Here is a 23,834-nt window from a genome sequence, read left to right on the forward strand (position 1 = left end):
GCAGGAACCCACATGAGCAAACCCACTTCAGCTCCTTGTGCTAATGCTTTGGAGAGGAGAATTGGGTCTGAGTGGGGTCCATTCCCGTATAAAAGGCCTGATTGAGGGAAGGCAATACCCAGGCCCCAAGGGTTTAGGATACCAAGCCACCTGGGAGGGGGAGACCAATTTAAATGCTGATGAATTACTGTAACACTAGGTCAGAGGTCCTGTGGCAGTGGCGAAAGGAGACCTTCCTACAGGTTAGGCTTAAGGCCTCCCTTCTGAGCCTGCAGTCTCAGGCTCTTGGTGTCTGGTCAGGTAGCCATTCTTCTGGAGGTTGTCATCCTGGGGACAGCATTTAATCGTCTGATAGTTTCAGACCTCTTAACATGGAGGGAGTGGGGAGGGACCAACCTCTTAACGTGCAGTCAGGAGATGGGGCTTTTAATGTGGCTTCTGACATGTTGACATGCTCTGTAAGGCCGGCCGTGGTGGGATTGTGTGGTAGATGGAAAGTTCAAAGTAATTCTTGGGGTTTCTGCCCACTCTTGTATTTCATGTCCAGTGAAATGATTCCTTGTTCATGTCAGTTTGGGCTGGTGTTCCATACATAACTTCCAATTTTGACAGGTCTTTGATTGTTGCAGCCTAGTTGGTTTTCTTACTGGTAAAGGATTGCATCAGTCTAGTGGCTGTGTCAGCACAGGTTGGAGTATATTTATGTCCTTCTGACACTGGCAAAGGCCCTATGTAGTCCGCTTGTCATCTGGTAACTGGATGGTCAGAGCGTCCAGTGTACCCTGGGGTGTGTCGAAGAGGGTGGCACTTCAGAGGGCACTGAGGGCCACCCTTATCTGTGACTCAGAGGTCTGTGTATTGGAGAGGCAAATGCCGCTTTTTTACTATTTCCCAAGTTTGGGGGCCTCTGTGTCCCGACTTTCGGTGGAGCCAGTCCGCCATGTCAGAGGGGGTCTGTAATTCTTCCAGCAACAAAGCTCTTGCTAATGCAGCTGCTTCGTGATGACCAGGCAGAGTTGACGAGTGCCATAAGGTCATGCTGGCACCTGGTTGCGCACAGGCAGTCCAGATATCAGCCCTCAATTCAGCCCCCCACAGAGGTTTATTTAATATTTCCCGATTATTTTGATGCCAAGTGGTAAGCTTGAGGGGCATGGGTTTGTGGGTAATCACCAGCCACGTGGCTCTGGGTTCTGCCCACTGACTACTTTGTTCAGTCCCTTGAACCAGATGACATCCGGAGCCAAACAGCTGTGGAGGACCACCGAGTGGCTTGGCCCTACAGCTGACATCGTGTATCATGTATTAGCAGGGGGCATCCCTGTATCTTCCTGTACCTGTGGTAGAGGGGGTGCAGCAGGTGATGTTGCGGGGGTCTTTGGTGGGTCGCTGTAGGTCACCGGCCCTAATCAGGCATGCACCTCCCGGGAGAGGGTGCTTTTCTGCTGAGTAGGCTTACACTTTGTAAGGTGCTCAGTCGCACACAGGTAGGAATTCTGTATGTCAGCCGGTAGGTCGGTGGTCAGACCCTTGGTTTGTTGTAAGGCTAGATAAACTGCTGACAGTTGTTTTTCTTTAGGACCATACCGGTTCTCTGCCCCTTTCTCTTACTGAGACCAAACTCCTAGCAGGACTTATTTCCCATTTTGTTGCTGCGAGAGCCTCCACCCAAACCCATCTGGATATATACTTAAATCCAATTCACAACTTGCATCTGGCATTAACACCCTCAGTCCTTGGGCAATCAGCTTGGCCTTTGCAGAAGCCTCTTGTTGTGGGGTATTCCAGTCCCAGATTGTTCTCTTTTTCATTAAAGTATATAGTGGTTTTAATATATGGTCAAGGTGGGGAATAGAAGGGTGCCAGTACCCTAGCAGACCTATAAAGACCTGTAGTTCTTTTACATGTCAGGGCATGGGATACACCTGTGTTTTATCAAAACAGCGTCAGGCATCACTTTAGTCTTGCCAGACCAGGTAACTCCAAAGAGCTTTACTGACTATCTCCGTCCTTGCACCTTGTTGGCGTTTGCCTCCCATCCCTGTGCTTTTAAATGTTCCTGAAGAGGCGTAGTGGCTTGGGGAAGAGAGCGCAAGGCATCACAGCTTGACATCTCATCGATGTAATGATAGAGAACTAAAGAGGGAGGGAAAGCCCAGTTTTCCAAATCCCAGGCCACCATCCCATGACATACAGCAGGACTATACAGACAACCTTGGGGTAAGACAGTAAAAGTCTGTTGTCTCCCATCCCACGTGAAGGTGAACTGGTCCTGGGGCTCCTTATCTAAGGGTGTGCTGAAAAAGGTATTAGACAAACCTAAGACACAGTGATCTGTCTAAAGGGAAGAGGAATTGGATCCAGGGGTTGGGCTGTTTGGAACTGCCACATAGATAGGGAGGTGTTGCCTTGTTTAATTCTCTGTAATCTACTATCATGCGCCAGGTTTGGTTTTTCCACCAGCCACATGGGGCTATTTAGCGGGCTTTGTGCCGGTCTTTTAACTTCCACCTTCCCTCATTCCTTGACGGTAGCTGTTATTTTTTCCTGTCCCCCAGGTAGGTGATATTTTTTATTGCCACCACTCTCCACGGGATAGGCAACTTTACCGGGTCCCGTTTACCATGATCCACCATTGCAGGCTTGACTGCTCGGATCCGTAAGTGGAACTCGCTCATGGTGGTTATGAGGTCCAGGTCCTGTAGGACATCCACACCCAAAATATACTCAGGTATGGGGAAAATATAAACCAGAAGGGGACGAGCAGCGTCCGGGGGTGGGGGGGGGTCTTCCAACTTGTAAATACAGGCTCACTTGTTTCATCCTCACCTCTGGCCTCCATATTCATCAGTGGCTTGTATTTCCCCTTGGAACTTGGATGGATTCCCATAAATCAGGGTGCACTTGGCACAGTGTCTGTTAAAGCCAGGACAGTCTGTTTATTGGTGTGGGACTAATAGTTCAGTATGGGACCTCCAGTTGCCGCCTGTGACCTGTACCAAGGAGCAACCTTGACTTCACCCCTAACCCCTAGGAGTGGGGCGTATGCACCCCTGTTTTTTTTTTTTTGGCGGTATGCGGGCCTCTCACCGTTGCGGCCTCTCCTGCCGCGGAACACAGGCCCCGGACGCGCAGGCCCAGTGGCCATGGCCCATGGGCCCAGCTGCTCCACGGCACGTGGGATCTTCCCGGACCGGGGCACAAACCCGTGTCCCCTGCATCGGCAGGTGGACTCTCAGCCACTGCGCCACCAGGGAAGCCCTGCACCCCTGTTCGTTATCTTCCTGCCCCTGTGGAGCATAGGCTTAAGCCTGTTCCTGTTTTTCTCTTGCTGACTGAAGAGTAAACTTATTTCTTTGGGTAATGCTTTCCATGAGGTTAAAAGGATCGGATTAGGTTATTTATCTTCTCCTTATGGGTTCCAGCTAATACCAGGTCTTAACCATAATTGTGGGAAATTCTAGTTGGGCCCCTTTGTTTAGTTTCCTCACTTTTCATTTTTTTTTTCTCTTTGCCTTTATCTCCCCTTCTGTTTCCCTTATGCCAGATCTTTTCAGTTTTGCTCAGATCAGCTATCATGGTTGCCCCGTCTGAATGAGTCGATTAACCATTGGGGCCAAAACTGAAACTAAGGTCCCATACCAAGCTCCTAGAGTAGACTGCAGGATACCATCCTTTATGCCTGTTGTAAATAACTCCTCATCAAGTTCTCAGAAATTAGGAACATAGGTAGCATGCTTTGTTCCCAACTCCCATCACTATTTCTTGTAACTCTTGCGTAGATGCCCATCTTTAGGATGGGGACGGCACATCCCCCTCATTTGGCCCAGCCGTGTGTATACCTGCACATATCTAGTCAATCAAGGTGGCTATAGCCACCCTTGGGTTTCTCCCAACCCAGTCGCATACAAATGTTGCTGGAGGGTGGGCTGTGCTGTGACCAGGGCCATTTTTGACGTTTCTGACTCATTTAACATAATGCCATTTCTCCCAGTATCCCATGAACGGAGCACCCAGGCTGCAATTCCTTTCCTACTCTTTTGTTTAAACCTGCCAGCGAATTCCAACAGTGGAGAAATATCCCCGCATAGTTGTGTCTTGGATTCTAGGGATCTTCTCTCAGTTATCTCCTGGCTCCCTAGTGGCCTGTGTTGTAGTTTGGATCAGAGGTCTTGCCTGCAGGTCTTCCTCCTCTAGAGTTATGTCCACATCTTCTGATATGTAGTTATCCCAAGGATCCCACCTCTTGGTGTCCCAGTTCTCCTGTGAAAAGGTCCTCACGTTTGAATGGAACAGCCTGTGGCCCTGCATTTTAGGCATCTTACATGTTATCACTTCAACATGTTCTTCCTGTTGTATTGTCTTTAACATATGTCTGAAGTGGTGGAACATGCCATCTGGACATCCCTTTCTAATGCCGGCGCCTCTTTAGTCTTCTTTAGTTCCCTGTTGAGCTGGAATTCTTTTTCTGTGCCAGTCATTAGAGCGCATAACAAAGGTCATGCAATGCAATAGCTTACTTTGTTTTTCCACTTTTTGCTTTCCCACCGCTTCAGTTGGTATATCTAATAAGCCCTTTGGTGTTTTGGGGGCATCCCTGTACTCACACACTGGCTGGAAGTGTTCCCTAAGCCTAGTCAAATCACTGCATGTGGAAGTGGCTGGCCAGCCTGGGATTTCCCCTACCGTCAATGGGCTTTACTGCCCCTTTACCCATTCCTGTGTCGTTTTCAGTTTCCTGACTGGCTTGCCAATCGTTGGAGGATGGAGGGAATGAAAAGTGCCCACTGAACTGAGAAGGCATCAGGAGTCCGAAAAATGAGGCAGGCAGCTCTAGATAATCAATGGATCAGTTTATTATAGGGTAACTTACAGGGTGGGATTGGTCAGACAACAATCAGGAAGCGTTCGTTGCTGCACTCTGCACAGCAGAGGGGCCAATGGGACAATTTTACAGTTAACCTAGGGTATGCGGGTAGGTCCTTGGAAACAGGGCGTGCATTCCTAAGTCAAGATTTATAAATCAGTAATGAGTCTCATGGGTCCTGGGAATACACCAGCGAAGGTTTTCATCATTGTTTGGGGACTAACGGAGCATAGAGGCCACTGGTCCTAATGATTATTAAACACTATCTATTAACTACAAAGTCCTGATGGCAGAGAAGATTTACTGCACAGTACAGTCCTGAGTAGAGTCAGCAGGACAGGAGAAACTGTCCTGACTTATGATGGTGTCACTTATGCTAACAACCGTACAGTGTAGTGTACCTGTTGGCCATCTGTATGTCTTCTTTGGAAAAATATCTCTTTAGAGGTTCTGCCCATTTTTTAATTGGGTGTTTTTAATAAACTCTTGAGTTGTATGAGTTCGCTGTGTATTTTGGATATTAAGCCCTTATCAGATACATGATTTGCAAATACTTTCCCCCATTCCATAGATTGCCTTTTCATTTTGTTGATGGTTTCGTTTGCTGTGCAGAAGCTTTGATGTAGTGTCACTTGGTTTTTGTGTTTGTTTGTTTTGCTTGCTTTTGTTGCCTTTGCTTTTTTTTTTTTTTTTTTTTTTTTTTGTGGTATGTGGGCCTCTCACTGTTGTGGCCTCTCCCGTTGCGGAGCACAGGCTCCGGACGCGCAGGCTCAGCGGCTGTGGCTCACGGGCCCAGGCACTCCGCGGCATGTGGGATCTTCCCGGATCGGGGCACCAACCCGTGTCCCCTGCATTGGCAGGCGGACTCTCAACCACTGCGCCACCAGGGAAGCCCAAGGAAGCTTGTACCTCTTAATCTCCCTCACCTATTTCTCTACTCCCTGCCACCCTCCTCCCCTCTGGCAATCACTTGTTCTTGGTATCTGTAACTCTGTTTCTGTTTTGTTATGTTTATTCATTTTTTTCTACATTCCACATATAAGTGAAATAATGTAGTATTTTTCTTTCTCTGACTTATTTCACTTAGTATAATAACCCCTAGGTCCATCCATGTTGTCAACAAATGGCAAGATTTCATTCTTTTTTATAGCTGAGTAATATGCTGCATACATTCAAGTCTTTAATCCATTTTGAGTTAATTTATTGTGTGCGGTGTAAGATAGTGGTCCAGTTTCATTCTTTTATTTGCAGCTGTCCAGTTTTCTCAATGCCATCTATTGAGGAGACTGTCCTTTCCTCATTGTATATTCTTGGCTTCTTAACTGTATACTTGACCATATATCTGTGGGTTAATTTCTGGGTTCTCTATTCTGATTCGTTGATCTGTGTCTATATTCATGCCAATACCGTACTGTTTTTTTTTCCTAAATTGAAGTATAGTCGATTTACAATATTATATTAGTTTCAGGTATATAACTTAGTGATTCAGTATTTTTATAGATTATGCTCCATTTAAAGTTATTATAAAATATTGGCTACATTCTCTGTACTGTACCTCTTAATCCCCTACCTCTATCTTGCCCCTCCCTCCTTCCCCCTCCCCACTGGTAACCATTGTGGTGTTCTCTATATCTGTGAATCTGTTTTGTTGTATTTGTTAATTTATTTTTAAATTCCACATATAAGTGATAACATACAGAATTTGTCTTTCTCTATTTCATTAAGCATAATACCCTCCAAGTTTGTCCACATTCTTGGCTAATGGCAGAATTTCATTCTTTATGGCAGAGTAATAGTCTATTGTGTATGTATGCCACATTTTCTTTATCCATTCATCTATCGATGGACACTGAGGTTGCTTCAGTATCTTGGATATTGTAAATAATGCTGCTATGAACATTGGAGTGCACGTATCTTTTCAAATTAGTGTTACTTCATTTTCTTCACATATATACCCAGGAGTAGAATTGCTGGATCATATGGTAGTTATATTTTTAGTTTTTTGAGTGACCTTTGTACTGTTTTTCCATAGTGGCTGCACCAATTTACATTCCCACTAGCAGTGTACTAGAGTTCCCTTTTCTCCACATCCTTGCCAACATTTGTTATTTGTGTTCTTTTTGATGATGGCCTTTCTGATGGCTGATGGGTGTGAGGTGACATCTCATTGTGGTTTTGATTTGCATGTCTCTGATTAGCAATGTTGAGCATCTTTTCATATGCCTGTTGGTATGTCTTCTTTGGAAAAATGTCTATTCATGCCTTCTCCACATTCTTTTTTTTTTTTTTCTTTTGCGGTACGCGGGCCTCTCACTGTTGTGGCCTCTCCCGTTGCGGAGCACAGGCTCCGGACGCGCAGGCTCAGCGGCCATGGCTCACGGGCCTAGCCGTTCTGCGGCATGTGGGATCTTCCCGGACCAGGGCACGAACCCGTATCCCCTGCATTGGCAGGCGGACTCTCAACCACTGCGCCACCAGGGAAGCCCAGTTGTTTGTATTTTTGATGTTGAGTTGTCTTAGCTGTTTATATGTTTTTAGATGTTAATCCCTATCAGTCATATCATTCGTGAATATTTTCTGTCATTCAGTAGGTTGTCTTTTCATTTTGTCAGTGGTTTCCTTTACTGTACCAAAGCTTTTAAGTTTAACTAGTCCTATTTATTTATTTTGTTTCCTTTGCCATAGGAGACAGATCAAAAAAAAAAAATTGCTAGTTTTTGTTTTTGTCTTTTTGGCTGCGCTACGCAGCTTGTAGAATCTTTGTTCGTTCCCTGACCAGGGATTGAACCTGTGCCCCCTACAGAGGAAGGACAGAGTCCTAACCACTGGACTGCCAGGGAATTCCCCTACAATTTATGTCAAAGAGTGTTCTGCCTATGTTTTCTTCTAGGAGTTTTTTGGTTTCTGGTCTTACATGTAGGTTTTTAATTGATTTGAGTTAATTTTTGTATATGGTGTGAGAAAATGTTCTAATTTCATTCTTTTACATATAGCTGTCTGTTTTTCATAGCACCACCTATTGAAGAGACTTTGTCTTTTTCCTTTTGTATATTCTTGCCTCTGTTGTCATAGATTAATTGACCATAAGTTTGTGGGTTTATTTCTGAGCTCTCTGTTCTGTTCATTGATCTATGTGTCTTTGTTTTGGCCAGTACTTTACTGTTTTGATTAGTGTAGCTTTGTAGTAGAGTCTGAAGTCTGGGAGCTTCATACCTCTGGCTTTGTTCTTTCTTCTCAAGATTGCTTTGGCTATTCAGGGTCTTTTGTGGTTCCATATAAATTTTAAGATTATTTGTTCTAGTTCTATGAAAAATGTCATGGATATTTTGATAGGGTTTGCATTAAATCTGTAGATTGTTTTGGATAGTATGGACATTTTAACAATTTAAATTCTTCCAATCCCTTAATATGGGTATCTTTCCATTTCTTTGTATCATCTCAGTTTCCTTCATCAGTGTCATAGTTTTCAGAGTATAGGTCTTTTACCTCTGTGGTTAAGTTTATTCCTAGGTATTTAATTCTTTTTGATGCACTTTTGAACAGGATTGTTTTCTTGCTTTCTAATAGTTCATTATTAGTGCATAGAAAAGTGTATAATGCTAATCTTGTACCCTGAAACTTTACTGGATTCATTTTCTAATGAACAGTTTTTTTGTGGCAACTTTAGGGTTTTCTTTATCTTGTCATCTGTAAATAGTGATAGTTTTACTTCCCTTCCAATTTGGATGCATTTTTATTTCTTCTTCTTGTCTGATTGCTTTGGATAGGACTTCCAATACTGTGTTAAATAGAAGTGCCTAGAGTGGGCATCCTTGTCTTATTCCTGACTTTAGAGGAAAAGCTTTTAGCTTTTCCCCATTGAGTATGGTGTGAGCTGTGGGTTTGTCATATACAGACTTTGTTATGTTGAGATATGTTACTTTAATACCAACTTTGATGAGAGTTTTCATCATGAATAGATGTTGAATTTTTTCAAATGCTTTTTCTGCATTTATTGAGATGGTCTTGTGATTTTTATCCTTTCTTTTATTGATGTGGTGTATCACATTGATTGATTTGGGGATATTGAACCATCCCTGGAATAAATCCCACTTGATTATGGTGTATGGTCCTTTTTATATATTGTTAAAATTCAGTTTGTGAATATTTTGTTGAGGACTTTTGCATCCATATTCATCAGAGTTATTGGCCTGTAATTTTCTTTTTTTTTTTGGAGTGTTTCTTTGTCTGGTTTTGGTAGCAGGGTAATGGTGACCTTGTAGAATGAATATGGGAGTGTTCCGTCTTCAGTTTTTTTGTAATAGTTTGAGAAGGGTAGATATTAGCTCTTCCTTATATATTTGGTAGAATTTCCCTGTGAAACCATCTGGTCCTGGACTTTTGTTTGCCGGGAGTTTTTTGATTACTGATTCAATTTTACTACTAGTGATTGGTCTCTTCAGATTGTCTATTTCTTCCTGATTCAGTCTTGTATATTTTTAGAAGTTTATCCATTTCTTCTAGGTTGTCTTTTGTTGGCATATAACTGTTTGTTCATAGTATTCTCTTATGTTGTTTTTTCAGATTGATTTTTCTAAATTTTTATTGGAGTATGGTTGCTTTACAATGTTGTGTTAGCCTCCACTGCACAACAGAATGAAATCAGCTGTACACATAACAGATATCCCATCCCTTTGGACTTCCTTCCCATTTAGGTTACCACAGTGCATTAGGTAGAGTTCCCTGTGCTATGCAGTATGTTCTCACCAGTTGTCTGTTTCATACATAGTATCAATAATGTATATGTGTCAATTCCAGTCTCCCACTTCCTCCCACCCCACCCCTTTCCCCCTTGCTATCCATACATTTGTTCTCAACATCTGTGTCTCTATTTCTGCTCTGTAAGCACCTATACCATTTTCTAGATCCCACATATATGCGTTATTATAAGATATTTGGTTTTCTCTTTCTGACTTCACTCTGTATGACATTCTCTAGGTCCATCCACGTCTCTACAAACGACCCAATTTCATTCCTTTTTATGGCTGAGTAATATTCCATTGTGTGTATCTATATATCCATTGTGTATATAGCACATCTTCTTTATCCTTTCCTCTGTTGATGGACATTTAGGTTGCGTCCATGTCCTGGCTGTTGTAAATAGTGCTGAAATCAACATTGGGGTGCATATGTTTTTTTGAATTATGGTTTTCTCTGGGTATATGCCCAGTAGTGGGGTTGTTGGGTTGTATGGTAGTTCTATTTGTATTTTCTTAAGGAACCTCCATACTGTTTTCCATCGTGGCTGAATCAATTTGCATTCCCACCAACAGTATATGAGGTGTCCCTTTTCTCCACACCCTCTCCAGCATTTATTGTTTGTAGGTTTTTTGATGATGGCCATTCTGACCAGTGTGAGGTGGTACCTCGTAGTTTTGACTTGCATTTCTCTAATAATTAGTGATGTTGAGCAGCTTTTCATGTGTTTGTTGGCCATCTGTATGTCTTCTTTGGAGAAATGTCTATCTAGGTCTTCTGCCCATTTTTTGATTGGGTGATTTGTTTTTTTGATATTGAGTTGTATGAGCTGCTTGTATATTTTAGAGAGCAGTCCTTTGTCAGTTGCTTCACTTGCAAATATTTTCTCCCATTCTGAGGGTTGTCTTCTTATTTATGGTTTCCTTTGAGACCTCGAATAGCCAAAGCAATCTTGAGAAACAAAAATGGAGCTGGAGGAAGCAGGCTCCCTGACTTCAGACTATACTACAAAGCTACAGTAATCAAGACAGTATGGTACTGGCACAAAACAGAAATATAGATCAATGGAAAAGGATAGAAAGCCCGGAGATAAACACACACACCTGTGGTCACCTAATCTATGACAGAGGAGGCCAGAATATACAATAGAGCAAAGATAGCCTCTTCAATAAGTGGTGCTGGGAAAACTGGACAGCTGCATGTAAAAGAATGAGATTGGAACGCTCCCTAACACCATACACAAAAATACACTCAAAATGGATTAAAGACATAAATGTAAGGCCAGATACTATAAAACTCTTAGAGGAAAACACAGGCAGAACACTCTATGACATAAATCACAGCAGCATCTTTTTTGACCCACCTCCTAGAGTAATGAAAATTAAAATAAAAATAAACAAATGGGATCTTATGATTTTTTTTAATCTCTATGATATCAGTTGTAATATTTCCTTTTTCATTTCCTTTATTTGGGTCCTCTCTCTCTTTTTTTTTTCTTTTCTTTTTTCTTTTTTTTTTTTTGCGGTACGCAGGCCTCTCACTGCTGTGGCCTCTCCCATTGCGGAGCACAGGCTCTGGACGCGCAGGCTCAGCGGCCATGGCTCATGGGCCCAGCTGCTCTGTGGCACGTGGGATCCTCCTGTACCAGGGCATGAACCTGCATCCCCTGCATTGGCAGGCAGACTCCCAACCACTGCGCCACCAGGGAAGCCCTCTTCTTTTCTTGATGAGCCTGGTTAAGGCTTATCAATTTTATCCTTTAAAAAAAAATCAGGTTTTGGTTTCATTGATCTTCTCTATTTTTTGTTTGTTTGTCTTTTGGTCTCTATTTTATTTTTTCTCTTTATTATTTTCTTCATTCTGCTTACTTTGGGCTTTGTTCTTTTTCTGATTCTTTTACATGATAGGTTAGGTTGATCATTTGAAAGTTTTCTTGTTTCTTGAGGTAGGCCTGTATTTGCTGTAAACTGCTCTCTTAGAACTGCTTTTGCTGCATCCCATAGGTTTTGGAAAGTTGCGTTTTTATTTTTGTTTGTCTTAATGTATTTTCTGATTTCCTTTTTGATTTCTTCATTGACCCATTGGGGCTTTTTTGTAGTGTATTGTTTAGTTTCCATGTGTTTGTGTTTTTCCCATTTTTCTTCCTGTGATTGATTTCTAGTTTCATACTAGAAATACTGTTGTGGTTGGAAAAATGTTTGATATATTCTCATAAATTTGTTGAGACTTGTTTTGTGGCCTAGCATGTGATTTATCTGGAGAATATTCTATGTGCACTTGAAAAGAATGTGTATTCTGCTGTTTGGGGATGAAATGTCCTGTAGATACTGATTAAGTCCAACTGGTCTAATGTGTAATTCAAGACCACTGTTTCTTTATTGATTTTCTGTCTGTCTGGACAATATGTCCCTTGATGTAAGTGTGGTGCTAAAGTTTCCTACTGTTATTTTATAACTGTCTGTTTCTCCCTTTATGTTTGTTAATATTTGCTTTATATATTTAGATGCTCCTATATTAGGTACATATATGTTATTGAGTGTAATATCCTCTTCTTTTTTTTTGTGGTACGCGGGCCTCTCACTGCTGTGGCCTCTCCTGCTGTGGAGCACAGGCTCTGGACACGCAGGCCCAGCGGCCATGACTCACGGGCCCAGCCGCTCCGTGGCACGTGGGATCCTCCTGGACTGGGGCATGAACCCATGTCCCCTGCATCAGCAGGCGGACTCTCAACCACTGCACCACCAGGGAAGCCCCATCGTCTTCTTTTATTGATCCCTTCATCATTATATAGTGCCCTTCTTTGTCTTTTGTTACAGACTGTGTTTTAAAGTCTACTCTGTCTGATATGAATATTGCTACCCCAGCTTCCTTGTCATTTCCATTGGCATGAAATACCTTTTTTCGTCCCCTCACTTGTCTGTGTGTGTCTTTAGCTCTGAAGTGAGTCTCTTGTAAGCCGCATATAGATGGGTCTTGTTTTTTTTAAAATCCAGTCAGCTACCTATGTCTTTTGATTGAGTCGTTTAGTCCATTGACATTTAAAGTGATTGTTGATAGGTATGTACCATTTTGTTGCTTGTTTTCTGGGTGTTTTTGTAGTTCTTCTCTGTTCTTAGTTTCTTCCCTTGTGGTTTGATGATTTTTCTTAAGTGGTATGCTTGTGCTCCTTTCTCTCTGATTTTTGTGTATGTACTGTAGGTTTTGATTTTTAGTTACCATGGGGTTCATATATGTTGATCTGTAACTGTATCTACTTGTTTTAAACTGACAGCCATTTAAGGTCAGACACATTCTAAAAGATGTGCATTTTTTCACTGTTCTCCCGTGTTTTGTGTTTTTGATGTCATGTCTTATATCTTCACGCTTATCCTTTAACTGTTTATTGTAGTTATAGTTGATTTTACAACTTTTGTCTTTTAATCTTCATACTGGCTTAAGTGGTTGATCACACCTTTACTATATATTTGTCTTTACAAGTGAGATTTTTCCTTTCCTATAAATTCTTACTTCTTGTTATAGCCTTTTCTTTTCCACTTAGAGAAAACCCTTTAACATTTCTTTTAGAGTTGGTTTAGTAGTGATGAGCTCTTTTATTTTTTGCTTCTCTGAGAGGTTCTTTCTCTCTTCTTTAATTCTAAATGATAATCTTGGTGGATAGAGTATCCTACGTTGTAGGTTTTTCCCTTTCAACACCTTAAATATGTCATGCCACTCCCTTCTTGCCTGCAAAGTTTCTGCAGAGAAATCAGCTGGTAGCCTTCTGGGTTATTCCCTTGTATGTTACTCTTTGTTTTTCTCTTGCTGCCTTTAGAATTCTCTCTTTAACTTTTGCCATTTTAATTATGATGTCCTGGTGTGGGTCTCTGGGTCCGTCTTGTCTGGGACTCTGTGATTCCTATACTGGATATTTGTCTCCTTCCTCGGGTTTGGGATGTTTTCAACCATAATTTCACCAAATACATTTTCGACCTCTCTCTCTCCCCTCCTTCTGAGACCGCTGTAATGTGAATATTAGTACGCTTGATGTTGTCCCAGAGATCCCTTAAACTGGTCTCATTTTTTAAAGATGTTTTTGTGGTTCTGATTGGGTAGTTTCCATTATTCTGTTTTCCAGATCAAATGTGTGTTCTTCTGCATCACTTGATCTGACGTTAATTCCTTCTGGTGTGTTTTTCATTTTCACTTACTGTATTCTTCAGCTTTGACTTGGTGCATTTTTATATTTTCTAGTTCCTTGTAAAAATTTTCACTGTGCTCATCTCTTATTACTAATGCTTTGAACACTTTATCTAGTAAATTATTTATCTGTTTCATTAGTTGTTTTTTTCAGGTTTTTTCCCTGGTTTTTTTGTTTGGAACAAATTCCTCTGTCTTCTTATTTTGCTTAACTTTATGAAATTAGGTGAAAAAGTTACCTATCCCAGTCTTGAAGGGCTATCCTTGTGTGGGAGCATCACTATGCAGTCTCTGTGTGCCCAGTGCCTTTGGTGGGAGAACTGGATCTAAAGTAAGCACGGGTCATGTCTTTCCCCAGGGTGTGCTGGCAGCTATCACCTTGGTGGGAGGTGGGGCTGGAGGTGGAGGGGCTAGAGCTAGAGCCAGAGTCAGGCGTGAGCCAGGGCTTCTCCAATTCTCAGTGGCTGTCACTGCCCTACTGAGAGTGGTGTCTGGTCCCAGGATACTGGAGCAGAAGCCGAGGTTTGGGTCTGAACTGGTTCTGTTTCCTCTAAGTGTGCTTTCTACCCTGCTCCCAGCAATGGCACCTTTGCCCCAGAGCGGGCGGTGCTGGAGCAAGAGGGGCTGGAGTGGGTGCTTGGCATGGGCTGGGGCACACTCTGGGGCAGTCCTGGCATGCCAGTCAGAGCTCCAGACCACTCCTGATCTGTTGCTTCTGCGAATGCCAGTAATGGCTGCCCTTGCCCCAACTGAATGCCATGCCAGGTCTGAGCTGGCTTCGTCCCCACCCGCCGCCCCCCCCCCCCAACTGTGCACTCTCCATGGCACCGGCAACCTTCTCCCTAGAGTGGAGCTGTGCCAGAGCCAGGGAATCAGTGCAGCTGCTTGATGTGTGCTGGGGTGTGCACTGGGCTGGGGCATTTGCAGGAAACCAGCCAGAGTCCCAGGCTGTTTCAGTCAGCTTCCTGTACCTTGTTTCCTGGAGTAAGCAAGCATGTGCTTGTTTTTCATGAGTGGAATCTAGGTTTCTAACAGCTGTTCTCTGAGTCCTACTGGTTTTCAAACCAGTTAAGGGGATTCATCTTCCTGGTGTCAGACCCTAGGGCTGTGATGCCTAATAATGTGGTTTGAACCACTCACCTGTGCACCCTTTCTTTTTTTAAATTTACTTACTTTTGGCCGCGGTGGGTCTTTGTTGCTGCGCACGGGCTTTCTCTAGTTGTGGTGAGTGGGGGGGCTACTCTTCATTGTGGTGCGCAGGCTTCTCATTGTGGTGGCTTCTCTTGTTGCAGAGCACGGGCTCTAGGTACACAGGCTTTAGTTGTTGTGGCACGTGGGCTCAGTAGTTGTGGCATGCGGGCTTAGTTGCTCTGCGGCATGTGGGCTTTTCCTGGACCAGGGCTTGATCCCATGTCCCCTGCATTGGCAGGCAGATTCTTAACCACTGCACCACCAGGGAAGCCCTGTGTGCCCTTTTTGAGCAATTTTGCTTTTAGTCATTTATCGTTAGATTGAGCTTCTGAAATGTTCATAATTTTGTTTCAAATAGGGGAAAATTGGGCTCAATCTACATTTATTCTAAAATATCCCAACAATATGTATTTGGTTCAGTAAATTTTGGTTTTATCCAGACTGTGAAATATCAGGGAGCTGCTTACATTGATGGTGTGAATGTTTATTGACAATATAGCAAATGGGAAAACAAGTCATATGTTAAGTATGAGCTCCATTTTTTTCCTGGTTGTTAATAAATACTGATTTTTTAAAAGTCTACAAGTATTACACCATGGTATCAATAGGAGTTCCTCTTGATAATGAATAGTGAGGGTGTCTGTGGCAGGGAATCAGTTTCCATGTGGTCCTTCAGGTGATGCCACCCAGATGGTGCCAGCATCCTGAAACCCAAGGAGGATTGTGTAATCCCTCTCTTCTTTGTCCCCTCCTAGGGGCACAGGTCCTGACCTAATTGCTTCTCTTCCTACCCATATTCCATGTGGATTTTTCTTTATGCCCTTGGTTGTATAAGAGTCTTTCTGCGAGTCTCCAGTTTGTTGTCAGTGGGAATTGCTCCACATTGTAGATGTATTTTTGATATGTTCGTTGGGGGGGAGGTGAGCTCAGCGTCCTCCTACTCTGCCACCTTGACCTTCTCCTTGGTGCCATACTGTTTTGATTACTGTGGTTTTGCAGTATAGGTTTTGCAATATAGTTTGAAATCAGGGAGCATGATGCTTCAGCTTTTTTCTTCCTTTCTCAAGATTGCTTTGGCTATTCATGGTCTTTTGGGCTTCCATACAAATTTTAGGATTGTTCGTTCTGTTTCTGTGAAAAGTGCTATTGGAATTTTGATAGGGATTGTGTTGAATCTGTAGATTTCTTTGGGTAGTGTGGACATTTTAACAGTATTAATTCTACCAATCCATGAGCACAGAATATCCTTCTATTTATTTGTGTTATCTTCAGTTTTTTTTCCCATTAATATCTTATAGTTTTCAGTGTGCAGGTCTTTCACCTCCTTGGTTAAATTTATTCTTAGGAATTTTTTACTTTTTGATGCAATTGTAAATGGGATTGTTTTCTTAATTTTTTTTCTGATAGTTCATTATTAGTGTATAGAAATGTAACAGATTTTCGTATATATGTATATATTTTTGGGGGGGGCCATGCCACATGGCTTGTGGGATCTTAGTTCCCTGACCAGGGGTTGAACCCACGCCCTTGGCAATGAAAGTGCGGAGTCCTAATTAATGGTCTGCCATGGAATTCCCTGTATATTGATTTTGTATCCTGCAGCCTTACTGAATGTATTAGTTCTAATAGTTTTTTGGTGGATTCTTTAGGGTTTTCTTTATATAAAATCATGTCATCTGCATATAGTGACAGTTTTACTTCTTCCTTTCCAATTTGGATGCTTTTTATTTTTATTGCCTGACTGCTCTGACTAGGACTTCCAATACTAGGTTGAATGAAAGTGGCGAAAGTGGGCATCCTTGCCTTGTGTTTGATCTTAGAGGAAAAGCTTTCAGCTTTTCACCGTTGAGTATGATTTTATCTGTGGACTTGTCATATATGGCCTTTATTATGTTGAGGTGCGTTCCCTCTGTACCCAGTTTGTTGAGAGTTTTTATGAGTGGATGTTGAATTTTTTTTTTTTTTTTTTGCGGTATGCGGGCCTCTCACCGTTGTGGCCTCTCCCGTTGCGGAGCACAGGCTCTGGACGCGCAGGCTCAGCGGCCATGGCTCACGGGCCCAGCCGCTCCGCGGCACGCGGGATCCTCCCAGACCGGGGCACAAACCCGTGTCCCCTGCATCGGCAGGCGGACTCTCAACCACTGCACCACCAGGGAAGCCCGATGTTGAATTTTTTCAAATGCTTTTTCTGCATCTGTTGAGATGGTCATGTGATTTTTATCCTCTTTGTTAATTGTGTATATCGCATTGATTACTTTGTGGGTGTTGAACCATCCTTGCGTCCCTGACATTGGCATCTTGTGCATTCCCTGTTTTAACCTAACAGATATCACCATTATGCACCCATTTGGTCAAGGCAGAAACTGAGTCATCATAGATGCTTCCCTCCTCTCCTTTCAGTCATTTACTACTGTGCCTTCAGCATCTTTCTTTTTGTCCTCCTGGATACTGCCTGGGTTTAAGCATCATATCCTATCATGATTGGCAGAATAATCTCCTAAACTGGTCTCCCCACTTCCAGACTTTCTTGTCATGTTTGTCCTCCTTGTGTTGGCTGCAGAGAGATCTGCAACCAGATCTGATGCTTTACTCCCCTACTGAAAACCCGTGGCTCTCCATTGCGCTGTGCCCCCTGCTTCCTTTCCAGGCCCATCTGCCATGCACTCTGTGCACCTGTGTTATCCTAGTGGTTGCTGCTCCTCACCCCAGGCTTCCCTGCACTCACCTACCTCCTGGTCTGTCCTTTGACAGCTCTGGGAAGCTGCCTCTTCTCTCTCCCTCTCTCTCCATCTGTTGTAGATGTTCCCCCATCTGCCTCTAGCATGCTGCTTAGTGACCAGGGTGGTAGAGAACGGTTGTGTTTGGGTTTGAATTCCAGCTCTGCTACTTTATAGCTTTCTGAGTTGTTATTCTCTAGGCCTGTTTTCTACGTGGGTCAGATGAATGAACAATGCTCCTTTGCAGTGTGGAGAATACAGTTTTCACCTTACCTGCTCAGGTTACTTATTCATCCATCATGAATCAGCTCAGCATTTACCTCCCTGAACCAGGCCCCTCTCCCCAGGGTTATGTTTTAATAGTACTGGCTAGTGAGTGTCTAATTTGTGCAAAATATTTTCCTAAGTATTTTGCATGTCATTTAATCCTCACGAGATCTACCATTTTCCAGAAGTGTAGACAGAGGCTGAAGTGTCAGTGCTCCCGCCACTGGTAAATGATGGAGGTGGGATCCTGAACCTAGAGTCTGGCCTGAGAAGCCTGTTCTCTTAACTGCTGCCTCTATCTTATCAGCTTGTTAATTTACTCATAGCAGTTTTAACCATTTGTTGCATAAATAAGCAGTTAGGTGACATGTGAAATGTCTGGCTTGCTGCCTGGCATGGAGGGATTCAGAAAACGTGGAATGAATAGTGCTTATTCCCTGGCAGCCTCGAGGACATAAGGGCCCTCAAAGGGAAGCGTTTTCTTCTGGATTCCTTGTTGCCGGAGTTGCTCGTGTTTCCTGCCCGAACAGATCTGCATGAACATCCACTGTACCAAGCTGGTCACCTCATCCTACAAGACAAGGTAGGGTGCATGGGTGGAAAAGGGAGGAGCGGGAGGGGAGTGATCAGCCTGGGGTCCCTTTCAGCCAGCCCCTGTGCTCTGCGCCGCCAGGCGAGCTGTCTCCCGGCCATGCTGCTAGCTCCACCTCCAGGTTCCCATGTCATCGACGCATGTGCTGCCCCAGGCAATAAGACCAGTCACTTGGCTGCCCTTCTGAAGAACCAAGGGTGAGTGCCATGGTCAGACAGAGGAGTAGGGTGGGGTCTGATCCTATATTTTATAAGAAGAAATAAGGAACTCAACTCCAGTAGGTCATGAAGGCTGAAAGGAGGCCTTCCCTTTAAATATTTCCTCCTGGACCTAGGGCAGTTCCCTAAGCTTCCCAGTGGGTTACACGTGTGAGATGTGAATCCCTTAGCCCTTGGAGCGGAGGGCCCTGGGCAGTTATTTCTAACCACTGACCTTTATTTTTTTTAACTTTGTTTTAAACTTCACATGACTCACTTTAATTTTTTGTTTGATTTTTGGCTGTGTCGTGTCTTAGTTGTGGCACACAGGGTCTTGGTTGAGGCGTGCAGGATCTTTCGTTGCGGCGCGGGTTCTGTAGTTTGAGGCACGTGGGCTCTCATTGAGGTGCGCGAGCTCGGTCATTGTGGTGCACAGGCTGAGTTGCCCCGCAGCATGTGTGACCTTAGTTCCCTGACCAGGGATCGAACCCACGTCCCCTGCATCGGAAGGTGGAATCTTTACCACTGGACCACCAGGGAAGTCCCCCACTGACCCTTTTTAAATATTGAGAATTTAAAGACATTTAAATATGATTTTCTGTGTGTCCTGACTTCAAGTACGTGTTACTGTGTCAGACCTGTGGGCTCTTACGTGTTACGTAAATTCTCAGTTCACCTCAACTCTGCCCTCCTCCCTAGGAAGATCTTTGCCTTTGACCTGGATGCCAAGCGGCTGGCTTCTACGGCTACCCTGCTGGCCCGGGCTGGGGTTTCTTGCTGCGAGCTGGCTGAGCAGGACTTCCTGGAGGTCTCGCCCTCAGACCAGCGTTATCGTCAGGTCCAGTACATCTTGCTGGATCCTTCTTGTAGTGGCTCTGGTGAGATGGGGGAAAACGCGGCCAAGGGCCCCACAGATCCAGAGCAGCCTTAGAGCGGGGATGGGGGTGTGTGTGGCGGTGGTTGTTCGTTTTGGCCTTGGGTTTAGTTCTGGCTCAGGTTATCCTGTGAATGGTCAGATGTGCTCATCTGTATGTGGGGATTTCATACGAAATCAGGCAGCGTGTGGTGAAAGCACTCGTCCCTAGGGATGCTGACCAGACAGCTGGAGGAGCCCGGCACCAGCGTACCGAGCCAGGAGCGCCTGCGAGCACTGGCCGCCTTCCAGCAGCGGGCGCTGAGCCACGCGCTCACGTTCCCCGCCCTGCGGCGCCTCGTCTACTCCACGTGCTCCCTCTACCAGGAGGAGAACGAAGACGTGGTGCGAGCCGCCCTGCAGCAGAGCCCAGCAGCCTTCAGGTAGTGGGTGTCCACCAGGGTCTTGAGGCGAGGGCCGCACTCTTACTTAGAAGCCCGTTCCATTTCCTCTCTGCAGGCTGGCTCCTATCCTCCCCTCCTGGCCGCACCGAGGCCTTGGCACTTTTCCAGGTGCTGAGCACTGCCTCCGGGCCTCCCCTGAGACCACGCTCACTGGCGGCTTCTTCACTGCTGTACTTGAACGGGTAGAGGTGCCAAGGTTAGTGAGCAGGGGGCCTGCTTGGAAGACGCTGGAGGATTGGGGCACATCTAACTCACTCTTCTTTTCTTCCAGCTCCGTCTCACAGGCTGAAGCATCAGCCCCAGAAGTTACACCCAACCCAGCCCCAAAGAGAAAGAAGAAGAGGCGGCGAAAAGCAACAGCTGCCCCCAGCTCACAGCCTGGCATGTAGCAGGTGCTCAGAGCCTTGACCCCTCAGGTCGTCCTCTCAAGCTTAGTCTCGGGCCCTCAGCCCCAGGCAGCAGTTTTGTTTGCAAAGGCTCTTTTTATGGCTGGAGGAGGAAAACCGGTAACCGCATTTCTCCAGCTGGAAAGAGCGGATATCCCTGTGCTGTGGGTCCCTTCCCTGGGCTCTGTTCTTGCTGGTGAGATGCACTGCTTCCCACATAAATAAAAGGCAGGACACGGTCTACGATAGATCACAGTTTTTTTTAATGACATAAGCGAGGAGAACAATCTCACGTTCATACTAAAAATTCCAACTAGACTCACAGGAATTCAGTCTGTATTTGTAATGGAAAGTCCCAGCCTCCCGTCCCTGTCCAGTGCACGTACACGTCCACACCCGCACTCACGCGCTCACGCTCAGGCTGCGCCAGGACGCCTGCTTCAGGGGGCCCCTGGATCAACTGTCCTGCCTGTGGAACTGAGGTAAACTAGCTGTAGCTGCGAGTACTAAGCTGAGAGGAGCTACCTTATGTAAGGTATAGGCAGAAGCTTGATTTCTAGACCCGCGCCTCACCCCCCTCCAATCCTAGCAGGTGTCTGAGGCTCGGGTCCCTCCTCAGCTCCACACACAACAGTTAAGTACTAACAGAGCTCTCCTTGGGGCTGGGGAGGCACAGTCCCCTGCCACACAACATTCACGCTCATTCACCAAGGGGAGGGGGACTAGTTACATCTACATCACATTATTTATAAAATAAGAATTACATCTTGTGTTTCCGGAAGGAGCTCTAGTCCCTCAGGAAAGCTGCCTGGGACAGCATTTGAGCCTCTTCTGCACACAGGCATAACTTAACTATACAGCGAGATTTCTAGTCAATAGCATTTATACTTAACCACCTCAGTGAACCAAGCTTGAAGGAATTTAAAAGGCAATTTAGCTTAAATACAAAAATAAATTTTTATTTTGTTAAAAAATGTTTAAATATTTTTCCTTTTAATTTAGACACACACATTCATACTTCTCCCAAAGAGGATGGGCATGGCAGCCAGGTTTTGGGCCTGGGGTATGTGGTTTTGGAACCAAGGAAGAAGGAAGGAAGGGGCGGAGGAAGTAAGACACAATTTTAAAATGTGGTTAATTTAGGTTTTCTAACAGATACTACAAGTGATCTAGCCTATGGTGAAGTTAGGCAGGTGGGAAAGAAACAGCAGAGGGAAGAGGCCTTTGCTTCCCCTCAGACCCATCCTCCTTGGGCTGCCAGCCCTTAAAGTCAAAACACCATTTGAAAATTCAGGACTCGGCACTTGTAGCCATAAAGTGGTGCTACTTTCCACATTCAATTAGCGAGGCCCGAGGAACTTGAGAAACAGTTAAGTCCGGCACTACCAACATGCCGCCACTCATACAATTCAGTTCTTCCTCCAAACTCGATTCAAAGAGCAATAGACGTGAGCATCAGACAAAATAACACAGGACAAGGCTTTAGACATACAATCCCGGAGAGGCAGACGAGCCCAATGAGGCCGACGGGGACGGTGGGCGAGGAGGCAGCTGAAAGCAGCGGGGGCGTCCTGCCTGCTCCAGGAGCTTCCCTCTCCTGGGGAAGGTATCACCCCTGGGTCTGCCAGCCTAACAGTCTTGAGCCACCAAGCTTTTAGGGGCCAAACTGGCAGAGAGGGCTGGGGATGAAACAGCGGCTCGGACTTGGCAGGAGGAAGTGGAACAGCAGGAGCAGCACCCGCTGGGGTCTCCAAAGGCAAAGCTAGAGTCAGGATCATTTTAAGTGGAATCGATCCTGCAAGGAACCAGTAAGGGATGAAGCAGCGAGAAATGGGGAAACAGAGTCCCCTAATGGGACCAGAGGGGGAGAACCACTTTTTATAGCCAAGCCAAGCAAGGTAAAGTTTTAGGGATAATCCATCCCCCAGTCCCATCTCAAGTGCATATCAGAGATGCAAGTGGGTGAGGGCTCTACCTGCTGCCCTCCGGCGAAGATGGCTCTCAGGGAAAAGGCGGGAAGGGAGGCCGCCTGACCAAGCTCATACACTAAACGAGAGTCAGGGAAGGCAGTGGACGATATGTACAGATGTTTCTTTAGTTCTCTCCAGCCTCACCAGTGGAACTGTTCAAGTAAGGTAGTAATAATAGGCTTCTGCCCCGCCACATCCTGCCTCCCCCTCCTCCCTCGAGAAGCCCGAGGCTTCTGCTTCCTGGAAGAGGTAAACAGCCCCTGGGGCTGCCACCACCTCCCTGGTGGCCGAAGCCAGAGGTCTGGGGCAGGTCTGCGTTATGGAACTGGAAGGGTCAGAGACTCTTCCTAGCAGGTGCTGAGGTCCAGATTTGGGCAAGGGTGGCGGGGGTGTGGGGGGCAGGGGCAAAGGCTATTTCTTGCGTGTGTGCTGCCTTCGGGCCTGCAGTCGCTGTCGAGCCCCTGGGGTCTTGGATCCCGCACCAATGGAAAAGGAGGGGGCCGCCGATCCTGGAAAGATTCAACAAGACCTCATCAGGGTAGCTGCTACCTGAGAGCAGTCTCTAAAGAACACCGGATGCTGGGAGAAAGCCTCGCCAAGCTCTAGCAATTCTTCTGGGGGAGGGCTTATTAAAAAGGCAAAATCCCAAGACCACAGATAGGCTGGGAGCAAGGCCCAGGAAGGCATTTTTACCTGGCGTCCCAGCAGTCTAGCTCCTTCTCATCTCTGCTGCCCAACTCCAAACCTGGCTTGTGCTGGACTCCCAGACGGGCCTCGGAGAGCCGGAGCTGCCAGCCCACCCCACCCCATCTTCAGAGAGGAGATACGCAGGTCGCACTGGCAACAAGGAGACTGGCCGCTTACCGAAAGGTCCAACTCCGACAAAGCCTTGGGCGGGTGTTGAGGATGCCCCAAAGGAGAGGCTGCTGCCTGATGCGCCCACCCCAGGAGCAGGGGTGTTCTGACCAAAGGTGGGTGTGGAGGTGCCTAGGATGAAGAGACAGCAGAACACTGTAGAGACCAGGCCGGTGAGCAGAGGGCCTCAAAGCAGAGGGTAATAAGCCTAGTGGGGAGGTCTGCTCCCGGCAGGGCCTTCCCCGCAGGACCCCTTAGCTCCCATTCAGCCCGCTGGAAGGAGGCCTTAACACGCGTTGCCCCAGGTGGGCCTCCCAGCCTGCTAACAGCTGTACCGTGGTGGAGACAAGCCCCTCAGGTTGCCTTCTGACCACCTACGGCGTAGGGCCTCTGCATTCCCTTGGCCACCAGACACAGCAGCAGATGACCGTCAGTGGACCGCCACCTCTAGCCTGACCGGGTTACCTCCCTTCCACCAGGACTAGAAGCGTTACGCCTCTTCTCCTTATTCACCCGTCCCCTCCCCTCCACCCGGTGGGTCCCCTGATCCCGCCCCCCCCCC

At 45.6% G+C, this 23,834-nt stretch overlaps 2 protein-coding genes across 2 annotated transcripts in view; one reads left to right on the top strand and one right to left on the bottom strand.

The window, feature by feature from the left end:
- Positions 1-20,450, top strand: part of NSUN5 (NOP2/Sun RNA methyltransferase 5) — a 31,629-nt gene extending 11,179 nt beyond the window's left edge. The window contains exons 5-10 of the mRNA XM_007468888.1: positions 18,400-18,538; positions 18,629-18,744; positions 19,444-19,622; positions 19,830-20,040; positions 20,117-20,257; positions 20,333-20,450. Coding sequence (XP_007468950.1) covers positions 18,400-18,538; positions 18,629-18,744; positions 19,444-19,622; positions 19,830-20,040; positions 20,117-20,257; positions 20,333-20,450 — 904 coding nt within the window. The remainder of the gene's footprint in view (positions 1-18,399; positions 18,539-18,628; positions 18,745-19,443; positions 19,623-19,829; positions 20,041-20,116; positions 20,258-20,332) is intronic.
- A 2,378-nt stretch (positions 20,451-22,828) lies between these two features.
- The window catches only part of LOC103082004 (nuclear envelope pore membrane protein POM 121C), a 20,823-nt gene continuing 19,817 nt past the window's right edge, over positions 22,829-23,834 (bottom strand). The window contains exons 12-13 of the mRNA XM_007468792.1: positions 23,282-23,404; positions 22,829-22,926 (exon numbers count right to left, since the gene is read on the bottom strand). Coding sequence (XP_007468854.1) covers positions 22,829-22,926; positions 23,282-23,404 — 221 coding nt within the window. The remainder of the gene's footprint in view (positions 22,927-23,281; positions 23,405-23,834) is intronic.

This window comes from Lipotes vexillifer, unplaced genomic scaffold, assembly GCF_000442215.2.
Source record: "Lipotes vexillifer unplaced genomic scaffold, Lipotes_vexillifer_v1.1 scaffold12, whole genome shotgun sequence".
NCBI classification, from domain to species: Eukaryota; Metazoa; Chordata; class Mammalia; order Artiodactyla; family Lipotidae; genus Lipotes; species Lipotes vexillifer.